Source organism: Anguilla rostrata, chromosome 8 (assembly GCF_018555375.3).
Source record: "Anguilla rostrata isolate EN2019 chromosome 8, ASM1855537v3, whole genome shotgun sequence".
Taxonomy (NCBI): domain Eukaryota; kingdom Metazoa; phylum Chordata; class Actinopteri; order Anguilliformes; family Anguillidae; genus Anguilla; species Anguilla rostrata.
The window spans coordinates 46,734,126-46,749,425 of NC_057940.1; the positions used below are offsets into that span (position 1 = coordinate 46,734,126).

A 15,300-nucleotide genomic window follows, 5' to 3' on the forward strand; every position below is an offset into this window, starting at 1 on the left:
TAAAAATGGCATTTCTCCATGTGTCTATCTTGTCTGTTAGGGTTACTATCATGATGAAGTCATGATTTCACCTTTGAAACAGGTGGAGGAAGCAACAAATTGTGCTGTTGAGCTGAGGGGGTTGTGGTCTGTTGTTTTTTAGCTTGTATTTTCCAATTCAGTTTTATATTGTTTTCCACAATATTCTCCTGACCCCTGGGGGCTCCGCATAGTTCTGATAATATATGTGGACAAACATTACACTGTCTTTTAATTCAGAATCCTACCTATGCAGTGTATCAATAAGTGAAATCAAAACATACCACAAAAGGTCAATGAATCTGTACCAGAAGTGACAGTGCGACATAGCAGATAAAGAACAATCCTCCCCTAAATCGCCATTAATCAGCTGGATCCTTGGTGCACCCGGGGGAAAAGAAGAAAGAAAAAAAAGGACACACTAAGATTCACTGAAAAGTCCTTAAAAAGTAGGATTTTATTTTTTTTTCCATTCCTTTAAACAAGCTTAAACAAACTTTATTTAAGTTGTCTGTACCGATATTTGCCATTGAGACATTCTGGCAATGTGAACACAGAGTACTGTCAGCTTTGAAAGTGCTAGTTATTAAATGTTAACCAATTTATACATGCACCTAATGCATGTCTTAGCACTCCCATCAGAAAAATGTGAATCACCAAAAGAAGGAAGATGTGGATTCACAACAATGGACACTATTCACAGATGTATCATAGCAAGGTAAACACAGTTGTAGCAAAAAATAAAATAAAAAAAATGCCAATTGGTATACCAAAATCAAACCACCTTGTTCCAATGCTTGATCTAAAAAATGTAAGCAAGTTTCTTATCATTAGCAGTTATCAGTGTTGGAAAAGGGAATGTAAAAATTACTCAGAAAGAAACAGGCAGCTACACATACATGACAGGTTTGACAAGCACCATATACTTCTGTGTAGTTAAAGGAAAAATTTGTAAAACAAACAGAAAAAGTTCATTTTTTTTATAACCAGTGTCTTATTCACATTGATGGACATGAGAATGACTTGTCTAGATCTTATTTTACTCACACGACTATCAGCCTAATAGTTTTATCATCCATTGGTGCCACGTTAACTGAGTGTTTTATCAAGTCCATTTTAATTCAGCTATCAAATATGCATATTTTGAAGTTTAAAATAGTCAAAGTTAAAGGTTTTTACCCAGAATGCATATTACAGTGGCCATCTGATTGCAGAGCTACTTCCTGGATAATTTTGTGGGAATGACCAGGCAACTTACATTACTGTAAGAAATTAAATGTTGTTCAAATAGTAGCCAGCTCATCTTAACATCATCCTGACTGTTCAGTTTCGATTAGTCCAAGTTATGCCGGGAAAGAGGCCCGTGTTTTCCGACATGGCTAGACAGATAAACCTAGCTTGAACAACAATATTTTACAGGTATATCTTGTTTACAGTGTGGTATAAAACATTTTAGTTTTTTTTAAATACGGTGAAAAGGGGGACATGAGCCTGGTCGATTCAAGTCCCCTGCAATGGGAAAAAATTTTTTTTGAAAAAACTGGGCCATTAGGTTTGAAACGGTCGTTTTGGCATGTATAGCATTTTGAGAGTACATTTCATAAGTGTTGCGTCTCTTCATGTTGTTCAACTGAACTGTGTTCTTGGCTAGAAATAGCTTTTACATTACATTATATTACAAGCATTTGGCAGACGTTCTTATCCAGAGCGACGTACAACGAGGTGTATAACCATAACCAGGAACAAGTATGACGAAAACCCTAGAGAGAAGTACCGGTCCAAGTGCAGGGAACAACCGCATAGTTCAACTTGGACCCTGAAGGTTTAAACTGATTAACACTAACACAATGAGAACGGCAACAACGCAGTCTATGGAAAAAATACAAGCAGTAGTTAAGACAGTTAATGCACCTAAGTCACCTACGAAACAGCTGCCTAGTTACAACCCTAAGCTTACAGTCATTTACAGGGGGTTAGGGAGGGATGGGGAGAGGTGCAGCCTGAAGAGGTGAGTCTTCAGTCTTTGCTTGAAATGGGTCAGTGTCTCAGCTGTTCTGACCTCCACGCTAGGTATGCTGTGGTGAGAGTCAAAGAGGAATGCCAGGTTAAAGTGAATGCAATTTATTGTACAGTATGTTAATAATGGCAATATAAAATTGTGCAAAAGTGTGTGTGTAGTTGAATGGTTATTCGCATATAATGCATAGGAGACTGTGTTGATGAGTCTTCCCGAACCATTGCACTTTTTCACTTGTATACAAAACCTGAAAGAAAGCCGCAAGACATAAAATAAAGACACAATCATGACAAAGTAGAACATTAATGATCCTGCTTGTGCTATCTCTGTAAGCATACCACTCCAGGTTAACCATGGTATCTGGCTGGGCAGATACCTTTATTCAGCACCCCACCACCAGAGACACTTTACTTGTTCCCCATGACATTGGTTTTCCAACAATACAAAACATGATTACTCTGTATTATAGAGAACCCAAGATTTACATAATGTTGATCCAGTAGAATATTTTGCAACTGAGCACTCTATCACGTGCTGACTCCCTGTCAGCACAGTAAACAGGTTTTTCTTGGGGACCTCATAAAGGGCACACTTTAAACTATCCTACACCTAGTAAGAATTATTCAATTACATTTTCCTACCTAAAATACCTTTTTATTTTAAGAGTACTGTGCCATTTATACTGGAAAAGTCTACATGTACAAAAAGATAAAGCCATTCAGTTAAACCCTCATGTTATTTCAACTTTTTTGACACTTTAGGGTGAAATTGACCCCAATAGTTCGAATTGATTTGTTTGCTTGTGCAGGCTGTTTTCATTTAAATATATTTATTTTCTTTTTTAACAAAGTGGAGTTTAAGTAAACATTTTGTGTTACTCTTAACTCAAAAAGAGTGTACTTGGAGTTGAGTTGCATTCACTGAATAAATTTAGGGCCATATTTACTAAGGCTTTTATAAATGGCTAATGAGACAAATAGCATTTTCCCATAGAATCCATAGAATTTGCATGTTTGCGTTAATGCATATCTGTTTCAGGGCATTCTGATGGTCGACTGCAAAAATATGGGATGAGAGAATGGAAATGTATGCATGTGTCCTGTTACAGGTGATTTACAGTATTATGGCTGGTGTGTCACAGTATGGCGGGTTAGGACCCAAGCGCAGAGTAACAAAACACAGAAAGTCCAAAAGGGGTATTTCAAACGAAGGCTTTACTTACAAAAACAAACAATTAACAGAAGTAATGCCACGACGGCGAATCCAGAAAGTCAAACAAAATAGAAACAAATCAACAAGCAGGAAAACTCGAAACACTAGAAAAAAATTAGAAAACGCAGGGAACTAGAATCCTTGAAGCACAGGGAAACAAACAACAAGGGCAGAAAACAGTACGGGCAGAACACATTCAGGCAGATCACAAGGGCTGCGTCTGAATAGTCTTTTTTGCTTAGGAAGATTCCTAACTGAGTGAAATGACCCGGAAGTATCTAAGTGGCAGCCATGATAACAGCTGGTCGAATTCTCTAAATGCTAAGGAAAGGTGCTTCAATGCTTCCTTTCTTATCTCCTTTAGCATAGGGCACACAGGACCGTCCTTTACGAAAGGAAAGGAGATAATGCCGTCCCACAATTCCTTTCGGCAGCAACATTTAAAGCGACGCACCATTCGGCTGTTCACAAAAACAATCAACCAACATGACTGAGTTGTGTGGTGGTTCTTAAGCTATTATATGTATAGGATTATAATCAGATCATATTAATCAGCATGTTAACCATAACACAGAAGTCTGTCTTTCAAGAAAAAGGGATATGAGATGTTTTTAGCCAGGTGTTTTTTAATTCAACATGTTTGAAACTTAAGAATGATGATATGTACAGTAGCAGATTTGTACACCTAACATTTTATGCATACCTTCCATTAAATCTAACAATTATTTTCATACAATCATACTAATTGGGATTCATATCAATAAGTGTGAGTGGACAGGAGGGTGAGCGTGAGCAAACATTCACAATGTGACAATCATTTCATTTCACTTTTGTGACTGGTAGCCTATATTCCTTTTTTAAATTTCAGTTCCAACCTTGGTAATGAAGTAATATTTTTTACCGGGTTGTCCACGTTTATATGGCCTGCATGAAACAACACGGTAAGAACGCACAGGGCGAAGTATCTAAGATGCGCTTTTAGTAGTCCATCTTCGGAACATTGTAGTTTCACCATGGCAGACCCATGTCAATAACATCTGCCATTGCATAATTATGTAGCCTAGTGTAAGTGCAGTCGGATTCTCTTAGCACCGCGGTTGTCTTTTCTTAAATCCTTATGAATTCTCCTTCACATCTTTCCTTGATCTCATGACATTTTCCATCGAGGTCAAGGAAAAGTGGTTAGGAAAAGACTGGAAAAAGGTTAGGATGTACTTTTTTTTTGACTATTCGGACGCAGCCAAGGAACCAGCACCCAAGTCGTCGTCTTCTCTGATTTTAATGGGGGTTGGTAAACCTAAATTGGTGCATTACCGCCACCTACTGTGTACATTGGCATCTGATTTAGTTCTCAACAAAATTTAATAAAACACTAGCCCCACCCTCCCATACCTGAACCATGATTCTTCGCTATTTCGCTATATCCCTGGCGTCTGACTACCAACCCTTTTGCCAAAATTCCCTGTATTTCGTCCCCCTTCACGTTATACCCAAAATCTCTTTCGCTGCATCCACCACCATTCTGATTCTCTCTGATTTTGTTTCTGTCTTGCTTGCACAGTTAGTCACCATCGCAATAAATGCCAGAAACCTTCTTCTGTCCAAATGCATGTTTTCTTTGTCACATCTCCCTTGATCTTTTCTCTCTATTCCAGTTCTATTCTGTTCCTTCCTCTCAGTTCCCGCTTCTGCCCTCACTCTCTTCGTTGCTTCTGCGTATGTTATTTTATTCTGCACTTGTATTCTTTCCACATCACTTTCCCTCTTCCTTCTTTCACACTGCTTTGCTCCCGCTTCATGATTTCCCCCACAGTGAAAGCATATTGCCTGTTCTTTAGACACCGTACAATCATCATCAGAACACCCATCTTTCCCACACCTTCTACACCTGTGATCCTTTTTCCTACACACTGCTGCCACGTGCCCATAATCCTGACACTCAGTGGAACCCTCTCATATTCCCTCACCCTGTAACAAACATAGTCTAAATAGACTCTTTCTGGTAATTCTCCCTCAAATTCTAAAAGTACTGATCCACATTTTTGTTCTTTTCCCTCCCAATAGCTTTTCATCTGCTTTGTCCCAAAAACTCCTACCTCCAAAAAACAATCAGCATCTACCAACAACAGGACCCCACTAACACCTTTTCGTAGCGCTCTTTCTCTCCTTAAAAAACTAATTACTTTTGTCAATTCAAGTCTTTTGATTTTAAGAGCCTTGTTCGACTGACACTCCATGATTACAATTCCCCCCCGGTTACCCTCACTGCTCTTACTTCCCCAATCTCTTTATGAGTTTCCCCTTCCTGGGCGTCATTAAAAACGCCATTTGCTTCCCATCCATACCCGGGCCTCACATCCACCTTTATTCCAACTACATATTTATCATCCTTATCTTCGTATTCAATTCCTTTTTTCTTTTCTTATTTCCTCCTTCCACCGCTTCACACTGTATTTCTTAAAGTCACTTCATCCGTGATCCAAATTCGATTTTCAACAAACGTATAATTCAAAATCATAGACCAAAACAATCCGTCCTTGTATGCAACACTCATTCAACTCTGGCACCCAGCAACCGTGTCAGGCAAACAAAGGACTTAAATAGACAGGACAATAACCAGACACTGGTGAACTCAATGCACGATCAATCCAAAGAGGGAAATGATAAGACCCAGACAAAAACAATGATTGAATGAATGAACACAATAATACAATTAAACACAGTGGAAAGCAATGAGGGAAATTAACTGAAATACAAAACTGAGAAGTGCCGCCATCTAGCAGACCAAAAAAGTTAAAACAGAAACAGAAGAGCAGAATCCTGACATGGTGGCTTTTGCAGCAAAGTTAATTCCATCTGGTTTTTTTTTTTTTAACGTCAGTGAAAAGCGGGAGTTAACTTCTTTGAGGCACAAGTGCAGAATGGCCATTGTCAGTGTTTAGTGTAGGGGAGAGTCCCATAAATGTACCAGTTTTTACAATTCTGCATTTCGAACTTTGTGGCAACAGTTTGAGGAAGGCCCCTTCCTGTTTCAGCATGACAATGTCCCCATGCCCAAGGCAAGGGCCATAAAGAAATGGTTTGCTGAGTTTTGTGGGAAAGAACTTAAATGGCCGGCACAGAGCCCTGACCTCTGCCCATCAATCACCTTTGGGATAAATTGGAAATCTGACTGTGAGCCAGGCCTTGCGCTCAGCATCAGTGCCCAACCTCATTAATGCTCTTGTGGTTGAATGGAAACAAATTGCTGTAACCATGCTCCAAAATCCAAAAAGAGTAGACACTGTTACAGCAGAAAAGGGGGGTCCAACTCCATATTAATGGCCATGGCTTGGAATGAGATATTTGACAAGTACATGTGGGTGTGATGTTCCGGTCTCCACATACTTTTGGAAATGTAGTGTACTTTGAATATCCCACACAATGTGGTCACTATCAATGTGATTAATATAGTGCCATTTTTTCATGGATTGATTATGCCTCCTGCCTATGTCATCTGTGTAGCATATTATCTGTGACAGCGCTACTTGTAATGTGGAGCCTCGGAGTCATACATGTTAAAGGGACAAGAAGATAAACAACGTTCATAAGAAATGCACGCTCCATCTGTGCTCTGTGTGTTTTTGTCTGCAGATGTGAAAATGGAGTTGGAACCACACTTTTATTTTGTAAGCCTATTTGCATCATCAAGCTGTAAAACTATGTACATTATTTAGTCATTTGCCTCAGGAAACCAAAAATGTCCATTGCCTTTGTGTGTGTAGAGCTTGTCAAAAGCTGCCTTATTTAATCACCTGGGCACATACCTGGCAGTACAAAGTCAAAATAAACCAAAATAACACAAAGATAGACAGGTGTGTTTATTTCTTTAGAAGATCAGTGTTCTTTTCCAGCATTCTACAGCTACAGTGTTAATCACCCTGTGGTTTGTCCAGACCATCCTGTTCCAATGTGAAATTAATTCTAGGCATGATTAATGTCAAGTTACACACATATATCTAGGCCAAAGTCCATACCATAGTAACTATCCCCGAAAGACGCATCTGCTGCCAACCACCCACACTGTACTTAGAGAGCACAGTTGGGGACATGCATGGATAGAAAATTCAGACAGGACTATTTAAGTGCAGTATGTGTAACATATTCCCACACATGCAACGCAGACTTCATCATACACATACTCTTGTGTGTCTGATGAACACAAAACAATTCCTACTCTTAAGTCACTCTTCTCTGCTAAGCATGGCTCAATTATTATTTTTTGTTTGTTTGAGGATAATAATCTTCTGTGCTCCTCTCTTCCCCCCCAGCTGTCACTTGTGTCACACCCCCTACCATCTCAAATGGGATCCTAGAGGGAACAGACTTTGAGTGGGGAACGAGTGTAAGCTACAGCTGCTCACCAGGATATGAGCTTTCCTTCCCAGCCATTCTAACCTGTGTGGGAAATGGCACCTGGAGTGGTGAGGTGCCCCAATGCCTACGTGAGTCATTGACCTGTCTCCACTTCTTCATGCTAATGGTTGAACCAGTGTCACTTCCTCCACCTGGCTATGCAGGTGGGCGCTTCATTCATACTCTCACATGTGCACACCCAGTAGTTCGAGGATGCACAGGGCACCATAGCCTTGGTAAAACCCTCAATGTATTGTTTGCTGATTGATGAGCTAATTTTGCTAGGACCTAGCATAATTACTACCTAGTTCAGGAACATCACCTACAGCTCATTGTCCAGGTGCTCTGGCACTGTCATTATCAATCACTTTCAGTTGCTGGACAACCTCAGTATGCTATGAAGTAAAGCAAATTAGGTAGTAAATTGAATGAAACAGACATCAGAATCTACCCATCATGTGTGTTCCTGCTCCCACAGTGGGGACGGTCCATATTAATTAATTGGTGTGACCATAACATGACTGGCCTCAAGGATGTCTCAAACATCACACATTTCATAAGACTAGACCCAGTCAACATTGTGATGTGGCCTTTAGCTCTTGAAAATCTGTTGGGGCTCCTTTTATAATGCACATTTACATTACAGTCCTCAAATTATTGGCACATAATTAATGAATTAATCAGCCAATTAATATGGCACCTTTCAAGCAAAAACCGCCAAAACAAGCAATCGGTAAAACATCAAAAATAAATTAAAGCCGCAAGCGGCGTTGGGAGGGGTCCAAGCATTGGCACCATCACGCCCCCTATTGAGCGATTTTAAAATGCCTTCGTCCTCATGATCATATACCTTCACCCAACATATCTACTGAACATCATGATGATTGTATAAAAAATGGATGCCTTATGGCCAATTTTGTGCTGTAGCTTATTCTTCTGCCTAGTTGGCTTTGCAGATGTTAGACCAGAATAGTGTTCATTGTTCTCGGCTAGAAATAGCTGTACAAAATAAGTAATTGTACCTTACTGAACCCGTGTTCAGCAGTTGTCTACGATCATGAAAATGCACTTTTTTGTACGTCGCTTTGGATAAAAGCGTCTGCCAAATGAATGTAATGTAATGTAATGTGCTAAGAGACGCTGTCGAACGACTTAGTTGCGTCGCCATGGATGTGTCCTGGCCGCTTCCCATAAAGGCCTTTTCTATGTTGTAACACTTGGATGGCATGTCGTAACACTTAGATGGCCCAGTGTGTATGTACAGCTGCAGCGCTTCCATGCCGCAACTAAAAAAGGTGTCACACTAGTGTTGTCACGATACCAAAATTTTGATTTTGATACCAATACCAGGTTTAGTATCATGATAATTGATACTGAAACGATATTGATTCAATACTCGGTACCAAACGATACTGAAATTACCTTAATAGATCAGAAACATAATGTCCACAAGGGATGACCTCATTTTCGAATTAACAGTTTATTAAAAACCTGGTTTATTAACAACCTTTAAGTGGAAACCTGTTCAACATATCAATAAGCATAGGAATATAGTGTTACAACACTAAACCATAGAAAACTATTAAATATATTTCAAAAATTAAACAATTGTAAAGTAAATTAACTGTAAATAGGTCTTTCACTTTAAAATATATCTAAAAACAGCATATTTCAATAACAATACAGCATCTTCCTATAATTAAATATTTACAAATTAGAACAACTATTGCTACTGAATTGAACTGAGTCTAAGCTTGCGCTGTATCAACCATGAAAAAATGCACAAGCGCAGGTCACCTCACTTGCCAACCTTAGTTGCTGCTGCCATCTAGCGAAGATTCTGACAAATTACACTTTTCATCCTCTCAATCGGTAATGCGGGAGACACATGTCCCTGGCTTTTACATTTGACGCAAAACTACCAAACATCGGAAAATTCTAATACCGAACCGTGTCTTTTTTTTTTTTTTTCTTTTAAGTACCGAAAAAGTGCTGAAGTGTCGGCATACTGTGCAACACTACATCAGACACAAACCTATACAAATCCATGGCTCAGCTTGGCAGAGAATGCACATTTCAGAGCACCTCAGAGATAGATAGAATAATAACACATAAATACACATTTCAAAGAATAAATACGACATTGAGAAAAAACGAAACAAAAGACGAAACATCAGCTCGCGGACCTGCATGCTGCGCACAGAGCAGCCTACCGTTTTATTTATTTAGACATTGGCAGATAAAATTTTCGGTTACGCTGACCTATAAAACGCTATTCCAGAAGGAAAATCAGACATGTTATACATCGTTAGAAAGCTTATACTCTCACCTACTGAATAAATGAATTGTCAATCAAGCCAAATTGCCCTAAAAAGGGCGACAACGCCGTAAGCAACAGGTGTGGTATTACGCACAGCTATTTTTGAACGTAGCCTACCCAGTGATCAAAAATGCAAAATATATATATATATATTTCAAAAACGGATTGTCCAAGACAATATATGACCACTCATTCGCAAAAGGGACATCTCTACGCGTAAAACCGATGGTAAGATTGTATATTTATTAAATGTTTAGTCCCAGATATTGACATGGTATAATTAAATTTAAAAAATTTGTCTCATTTATTTCGTTATTCAGTGAGCAGCGTTTTCACTGCTGTATTGGCATATTTTAGGGCTAATGTCGGGTTTATCTTGTTGCTACGGAATATTGCATTACATTACATTACAGGCATTTGGCAGATGCTCTTATCCAGAGCGACGTACAACAAAATGTATTACCATAACCAGGAACAAGTGTGTCGAAAACCCTAGAGGGCAGTAGCCTACCGTTCTAAGTGCAGGGAACAACCGCATAGTTCAACTTGGACCCTGATTAACACTAACACAAACAAGAACAGCAACAACGCAGTCTATGCAAAAATTCAAGCAATAGTTAAGACGAGAGCATTAAGTCACCTACGAAACAGCTACCTAGTTACAACACTAAGCTTACAGTCAATTGAGAGATTAAATTGAGAATACGATTTCTCTCAGCATAATGACGGATTTAAAGAGTAAACAAACTCACCCGTTATTGTCTTCAGATGGATCCATGTCAAAGAAAAGTAACGATTCATCCTCTTAAAGCTTTACCATAGCGTATTATTTATTTAGACATTGGCAGAGTAACAGCATAAATTGCGTCTTTTGTTTATTTTCAATATTAGTAATTGCAGCGAGAAACTGCAGCTGTAAACACAAGATAGTGTGTTATGTTATGGTAGCAACGGAACGAAGCGGACTATATATGTATTATCGTCATTGTTTCATTATACCAGCGTGTTTTCGCGCGTTTGCACAGAAACTCAGAACCTATCAATAAAATGGTTTAGCTATTTCTCAGCATAATGACAGATTCAAAGACTAAACGAACTCACCCGATACTGTCTTCAAATAATGTCTGGCACTGTCTTCCACTGCTTCCCCGACGTTCAGACCCTCCCCTCACTGATAAAAACTAGACCCTACGGTGTCGGATTACTCGCGTCGCCATGGATGTTGCTTGCCGTAAAGAAGTTTACTAGATGTCGTAACTGTTTAGATTTGGAGCCATAGCTCTTCCGCACCCCACCTAATAAAGAAGTCCAAATGGCGGGCAAACCATATGGCGGACATAGGTGGTGCCAAAAGCAAAGTTGTAGAGCACATTCAGATGCATCGGTCGATGAAGTTTTGTGTTGATCTGACATACGGTGTGGGAGTTATGACCTTTTAAGCATGACCCTTTTGTTATAGCGCCATCATCTGGCCGACATAGATGATTTTTAGTGCCTGAGTAGTGGGGGCCCATAGGAACCCACCCACCAAATTTGGTTGGTGTACAACTTATGGTTGCTGAGCCTCAGACATTTTAGCGGAGAAAGCTTCCACGCCCCAACGAACAAGTCAAAATGGCAGGCAAACAATATGGTGGTCATAGGTGGTGCCAATGGCAAAGTTGTACAGCACGTTCAGATGCATAGGTCGATGAAGTTTTGTGTTGATCTAACGTATGGTGTGGGAGTTATGGCCTTTTACGCAAAACCCTTTATTATAGCGCCACCATCTGGCCGACATAGGTGATTTTTAGTGCCTGAGTAGTGCGGGACCATAGGAACCCACCTGCCAAATTTGGTTGCTCTAGGATTTATGGTTGCTGAGCCTCAGACACTTTTAGCGGAAAAAAATAAGAATAATAATAATCCTAACAAATACAATAGGGTTCCACCAGCTTCGCTGCTTGGACCCCTAAATATGAGATATATATATAAAAGTTGAGGCAATATACAGATATTAAAGTCAATTTCACTACTGATAGCCAAAGAAAACCGAAAAGAAAAGAAATTTAAAAAGCTAATCTATAAAATGTGTCTTCCGAGGATAAATGAAAAGACATTAACCCCTTAGCACACATACAAAATCTGCCCGATCTTTGCCCATTTAGGAGGTACCCTATTTAAAGCTTTATAACTCCAGATGTGAGCATCACAGGGACTTGAGAAATGGCTTAAATGAAGCAGGACATTTGTACCATTTACAATACCAACTTAGATTAGTTTATATTCATAATTTATGAAGAAATAAAGTACCACAAAGGCAATTGTTCAGGCAAAAAAGAAAAAATGAATTTGCTCTTTTTTAGTTTGCAATGAAATACTGAGAAATCTCATATACAGCAGGGTATATACAGCAGGGCAACAGCAAAGGTTTACTCATATTTCAGAACAGCGGCCCGCAGAGGCTCCCAGGCCAAATTATTATTGATTTACAAATGAATAGATATTTGGTGTTATTTTCAGCATTTTAACAAACAAATTATATAATTGTACAGGCTGCCCACCAGGCCTGTACAATCATAGGGGAAACACTGAATATAGAAACTGCAATTAGTGCAATTATTTTAAAAAGTGCAATTATGTTGTATCTGACAGGCAAATGAAAACTACCTCTTGAATTACAAATAAACAATTGACTATTTTTTCCATTTGATTGACAGAACATAATAGGAGCTGACCAGCTGGGTGTTTTCACTATCGGCCAATTCCTAATTCTCAGGGGAGGGAGAGGGGTGAGCATGTTGTCTTGACAAGTTTGAAGTTTGAAAGATTTACTGTTAGAAGTACAGTCATTGGTGTAAACTGAGTAGAGCACGTGAGAGAGCTCACAGCTTTGTGGTGTGCCAGTGCTAAGAAAGGGAGATGTGGTCACCCACCCTGATGTACTGTTTTCTGTTGGTTAGGAAGTTGTGGATCACACTGAGCTGCCTCAGTTTATCCAGAAGTAGGTCTGGCATCATAGTATTGAAAACAGAGCTAAAATCAACAAACATAAGTGAGAGCTGTGCAGGTGCTGCGGGGTGTAATACAGTGGTAGGTTGATGGCATCATCTACAGATCAGTTAGCTCGGTATGCAAGCTCCACGTGTTCTGAGATGGCATCAGTCATGATTTTGAGGTGGTGCATTATGAATCTCTCAAAGCACTTAATGCCAATAGAAGTTATGACAGCTGGTCTTTAATCATTCAGGCAGGATATGTTTACTGGGGCTCAGAATGATGACATTCTGGTCTAGGAACTGATTTAAAACATCAGAAAAGATGGAGCAGCTGCAGTGTTGGTGAGATCTTGGCTGTGATCTATGGTGCTTGGCCCCTAATAATCTGAACAATTCCAATAGGGTTCCAGTACCTGCAGTGCTTGGATCCCTAATAATAAATAACAAACCTGCAAGCGGCAATTAGTGGGGTCCAAGCAGTATGTGGCAATTATGTATTTTTAAGCTGTAAGGACACACATTGGATTAATGATTTTTAAAAATGTCAGTCTCTGTCCCAGAATTTGACATTGTATTTCCTTTGAGGTCAACATACATATTTATGATTATCAGCCATTGTAATGACTGTCACATGCCCACTGATAGTGGGCATATTTTTTCAGATATGATTTTATCATTGTACATCTGACTGGTAGACTGACACAAAGACATAGCAACCAAAGATTCAACTTGATTGGGCTAGCAAATTGAGGCGATAAATAGATATTTATATTTTTCTTACAATGCCACTTAAAGGCCACTGAAATACCATGCTGCCTCAGTGAATCACTGCACGTGTATGCAAAGTTTTGTAATGATTGGACAATGTGTTCATAAGTTATCACTGTTTTAGTAAAAATGGCCATTCCCACAACTGTTGATTTGCATGTGGTGGCCATAATGTTTTGAAAATGCAACATTTTTTGATTATTCAATTTCAGACTCTAAAGATTCTTTTGAGCCTAATTTGGTGACCCTCAGCTTAACAGCCTGGAACTAGTTTGTGAAAGTTGGTTTTGTGAAAACTTCTAAGTGGCAGAAAGACAAAATGGTTTTCTTGAGGTCAAGTTGTTTTTGGGCTTTTTTTGTAAACTTTTTGGGCTTTTCACAGAGATCTAGCTTACACATCTTTAGCCAGATTGGTCAAATGGTTATAGAGTTATAAACATTTAAACTGCCTGCCACCTGTTGGCAGACGAGCCAACCTTGAGCCTTCCTCAGAATCATGTACTGTACTCATATGCCAGTTTTGTGAGGATCTGACATATAACGTTCATGAGTAACAGCTGTTTTTGTAAATACATTTTTAAAAGCCACGCCCACAACAATTAAGGTCGCATGGTCTGTCAAAGCGTCACTTTCTTTTCTTCAGCCACCGAAAGACAAGGAAAAGGTAGGTAGCGACGCTTCAAATATTACTAAAATACCATAGTGTTAACCAGTGTTTTAATTGGACGAAAATAAGTGCCGGTACCTACTCCTCAAAATACATACTGTTTAAAATAAGTTAATATTGGTAATCAAAAGAAGAGTCGGTACTCATATACAAGTCCCAACAGCTCCTGCCCATCTCAAGCACTGGCGTTAGCTATCATTCGGTGATGACAACTGGCGGATTCTAACTCCGTTCGGGCAAGTGGAATGCCTCATGCAGTTGTCTGATCGGACAAGTAAAAAATAAATGTGATAAATATGTAACGTTATCTGAAAATAAACAGTGTTTGTTTGAGTCGAAGCCGAACCTGTTTCAGTTGAGCTACGGGCGTGCCTACCATTTTAAAAAAATCTAGAGCTACTGTTATAACGGCCGCAGAATGTTGGCAAATCGCCAAAACAGCGCGAATTTTTTTTAAAAAAATGGCATTTAAAATGTTTGAGTGATTCAGCTACTTCCATTTCCATACTACAACATGGTGATTTTTTCCCATGAAAACGAAAGGGAAAGTGTTTATTTTTAAGGTTTTGTGAATGTAGTGAGCTAGCAAAACTGAGAGTTAGGCTACAGTTGCTACAGCTGACAAAGAGGGCTGCATTCTAATGACGATTATGATTATAACGAGAGGAGCAGTCTCACAAGCTGCTGCAGTGTCCAGAAATGAATACAGATAAAACTAGCTAATAAAAAATACATTAATCAAGCGTCTAAGTTAGTTAGGAAATGTTTGTATCATGCTTCTCAGTAGTATTAGAATGTAACAGAACATCATTTTTAAAGCCATTTTTCTCACTTTTTCCTTTTTTTTTTTGCATGGACAATGCATGTAAGCTCTGTCATTGAGTGTGAGAGAGACAGAGAGAGAGAGGGCTTTGAATGTGGACCC

General features: G+C 39.2%; 1 protein-coding gene across 6 annotated transcripts in view; it reads left to right on the forward strand.

The window, feature by feature from the left end:
• Positions 1 to 15,300, forward strand: part of csmd3b (CUB and Sushi multiple domains 3b) — a 919,486-nt gene that overhangs the window by 824,018 nt on the left and 80,168 nt on the right. For all 6 annotated transcript variants that reach the window (XM_064348440.1, XM_064348441.1, XM_064348442.1 and 3 more), the window contains one exon: positions 7,558 to 7,731. In XM_064348440.1, the coding sequence (XP_064204510.1) occupies positions 7,558 to 7,731 (174 nt within the window). The remainder of the gene's footprint in view (positions 1 to 7,557; positions 7,732 to 15,300) is intronic.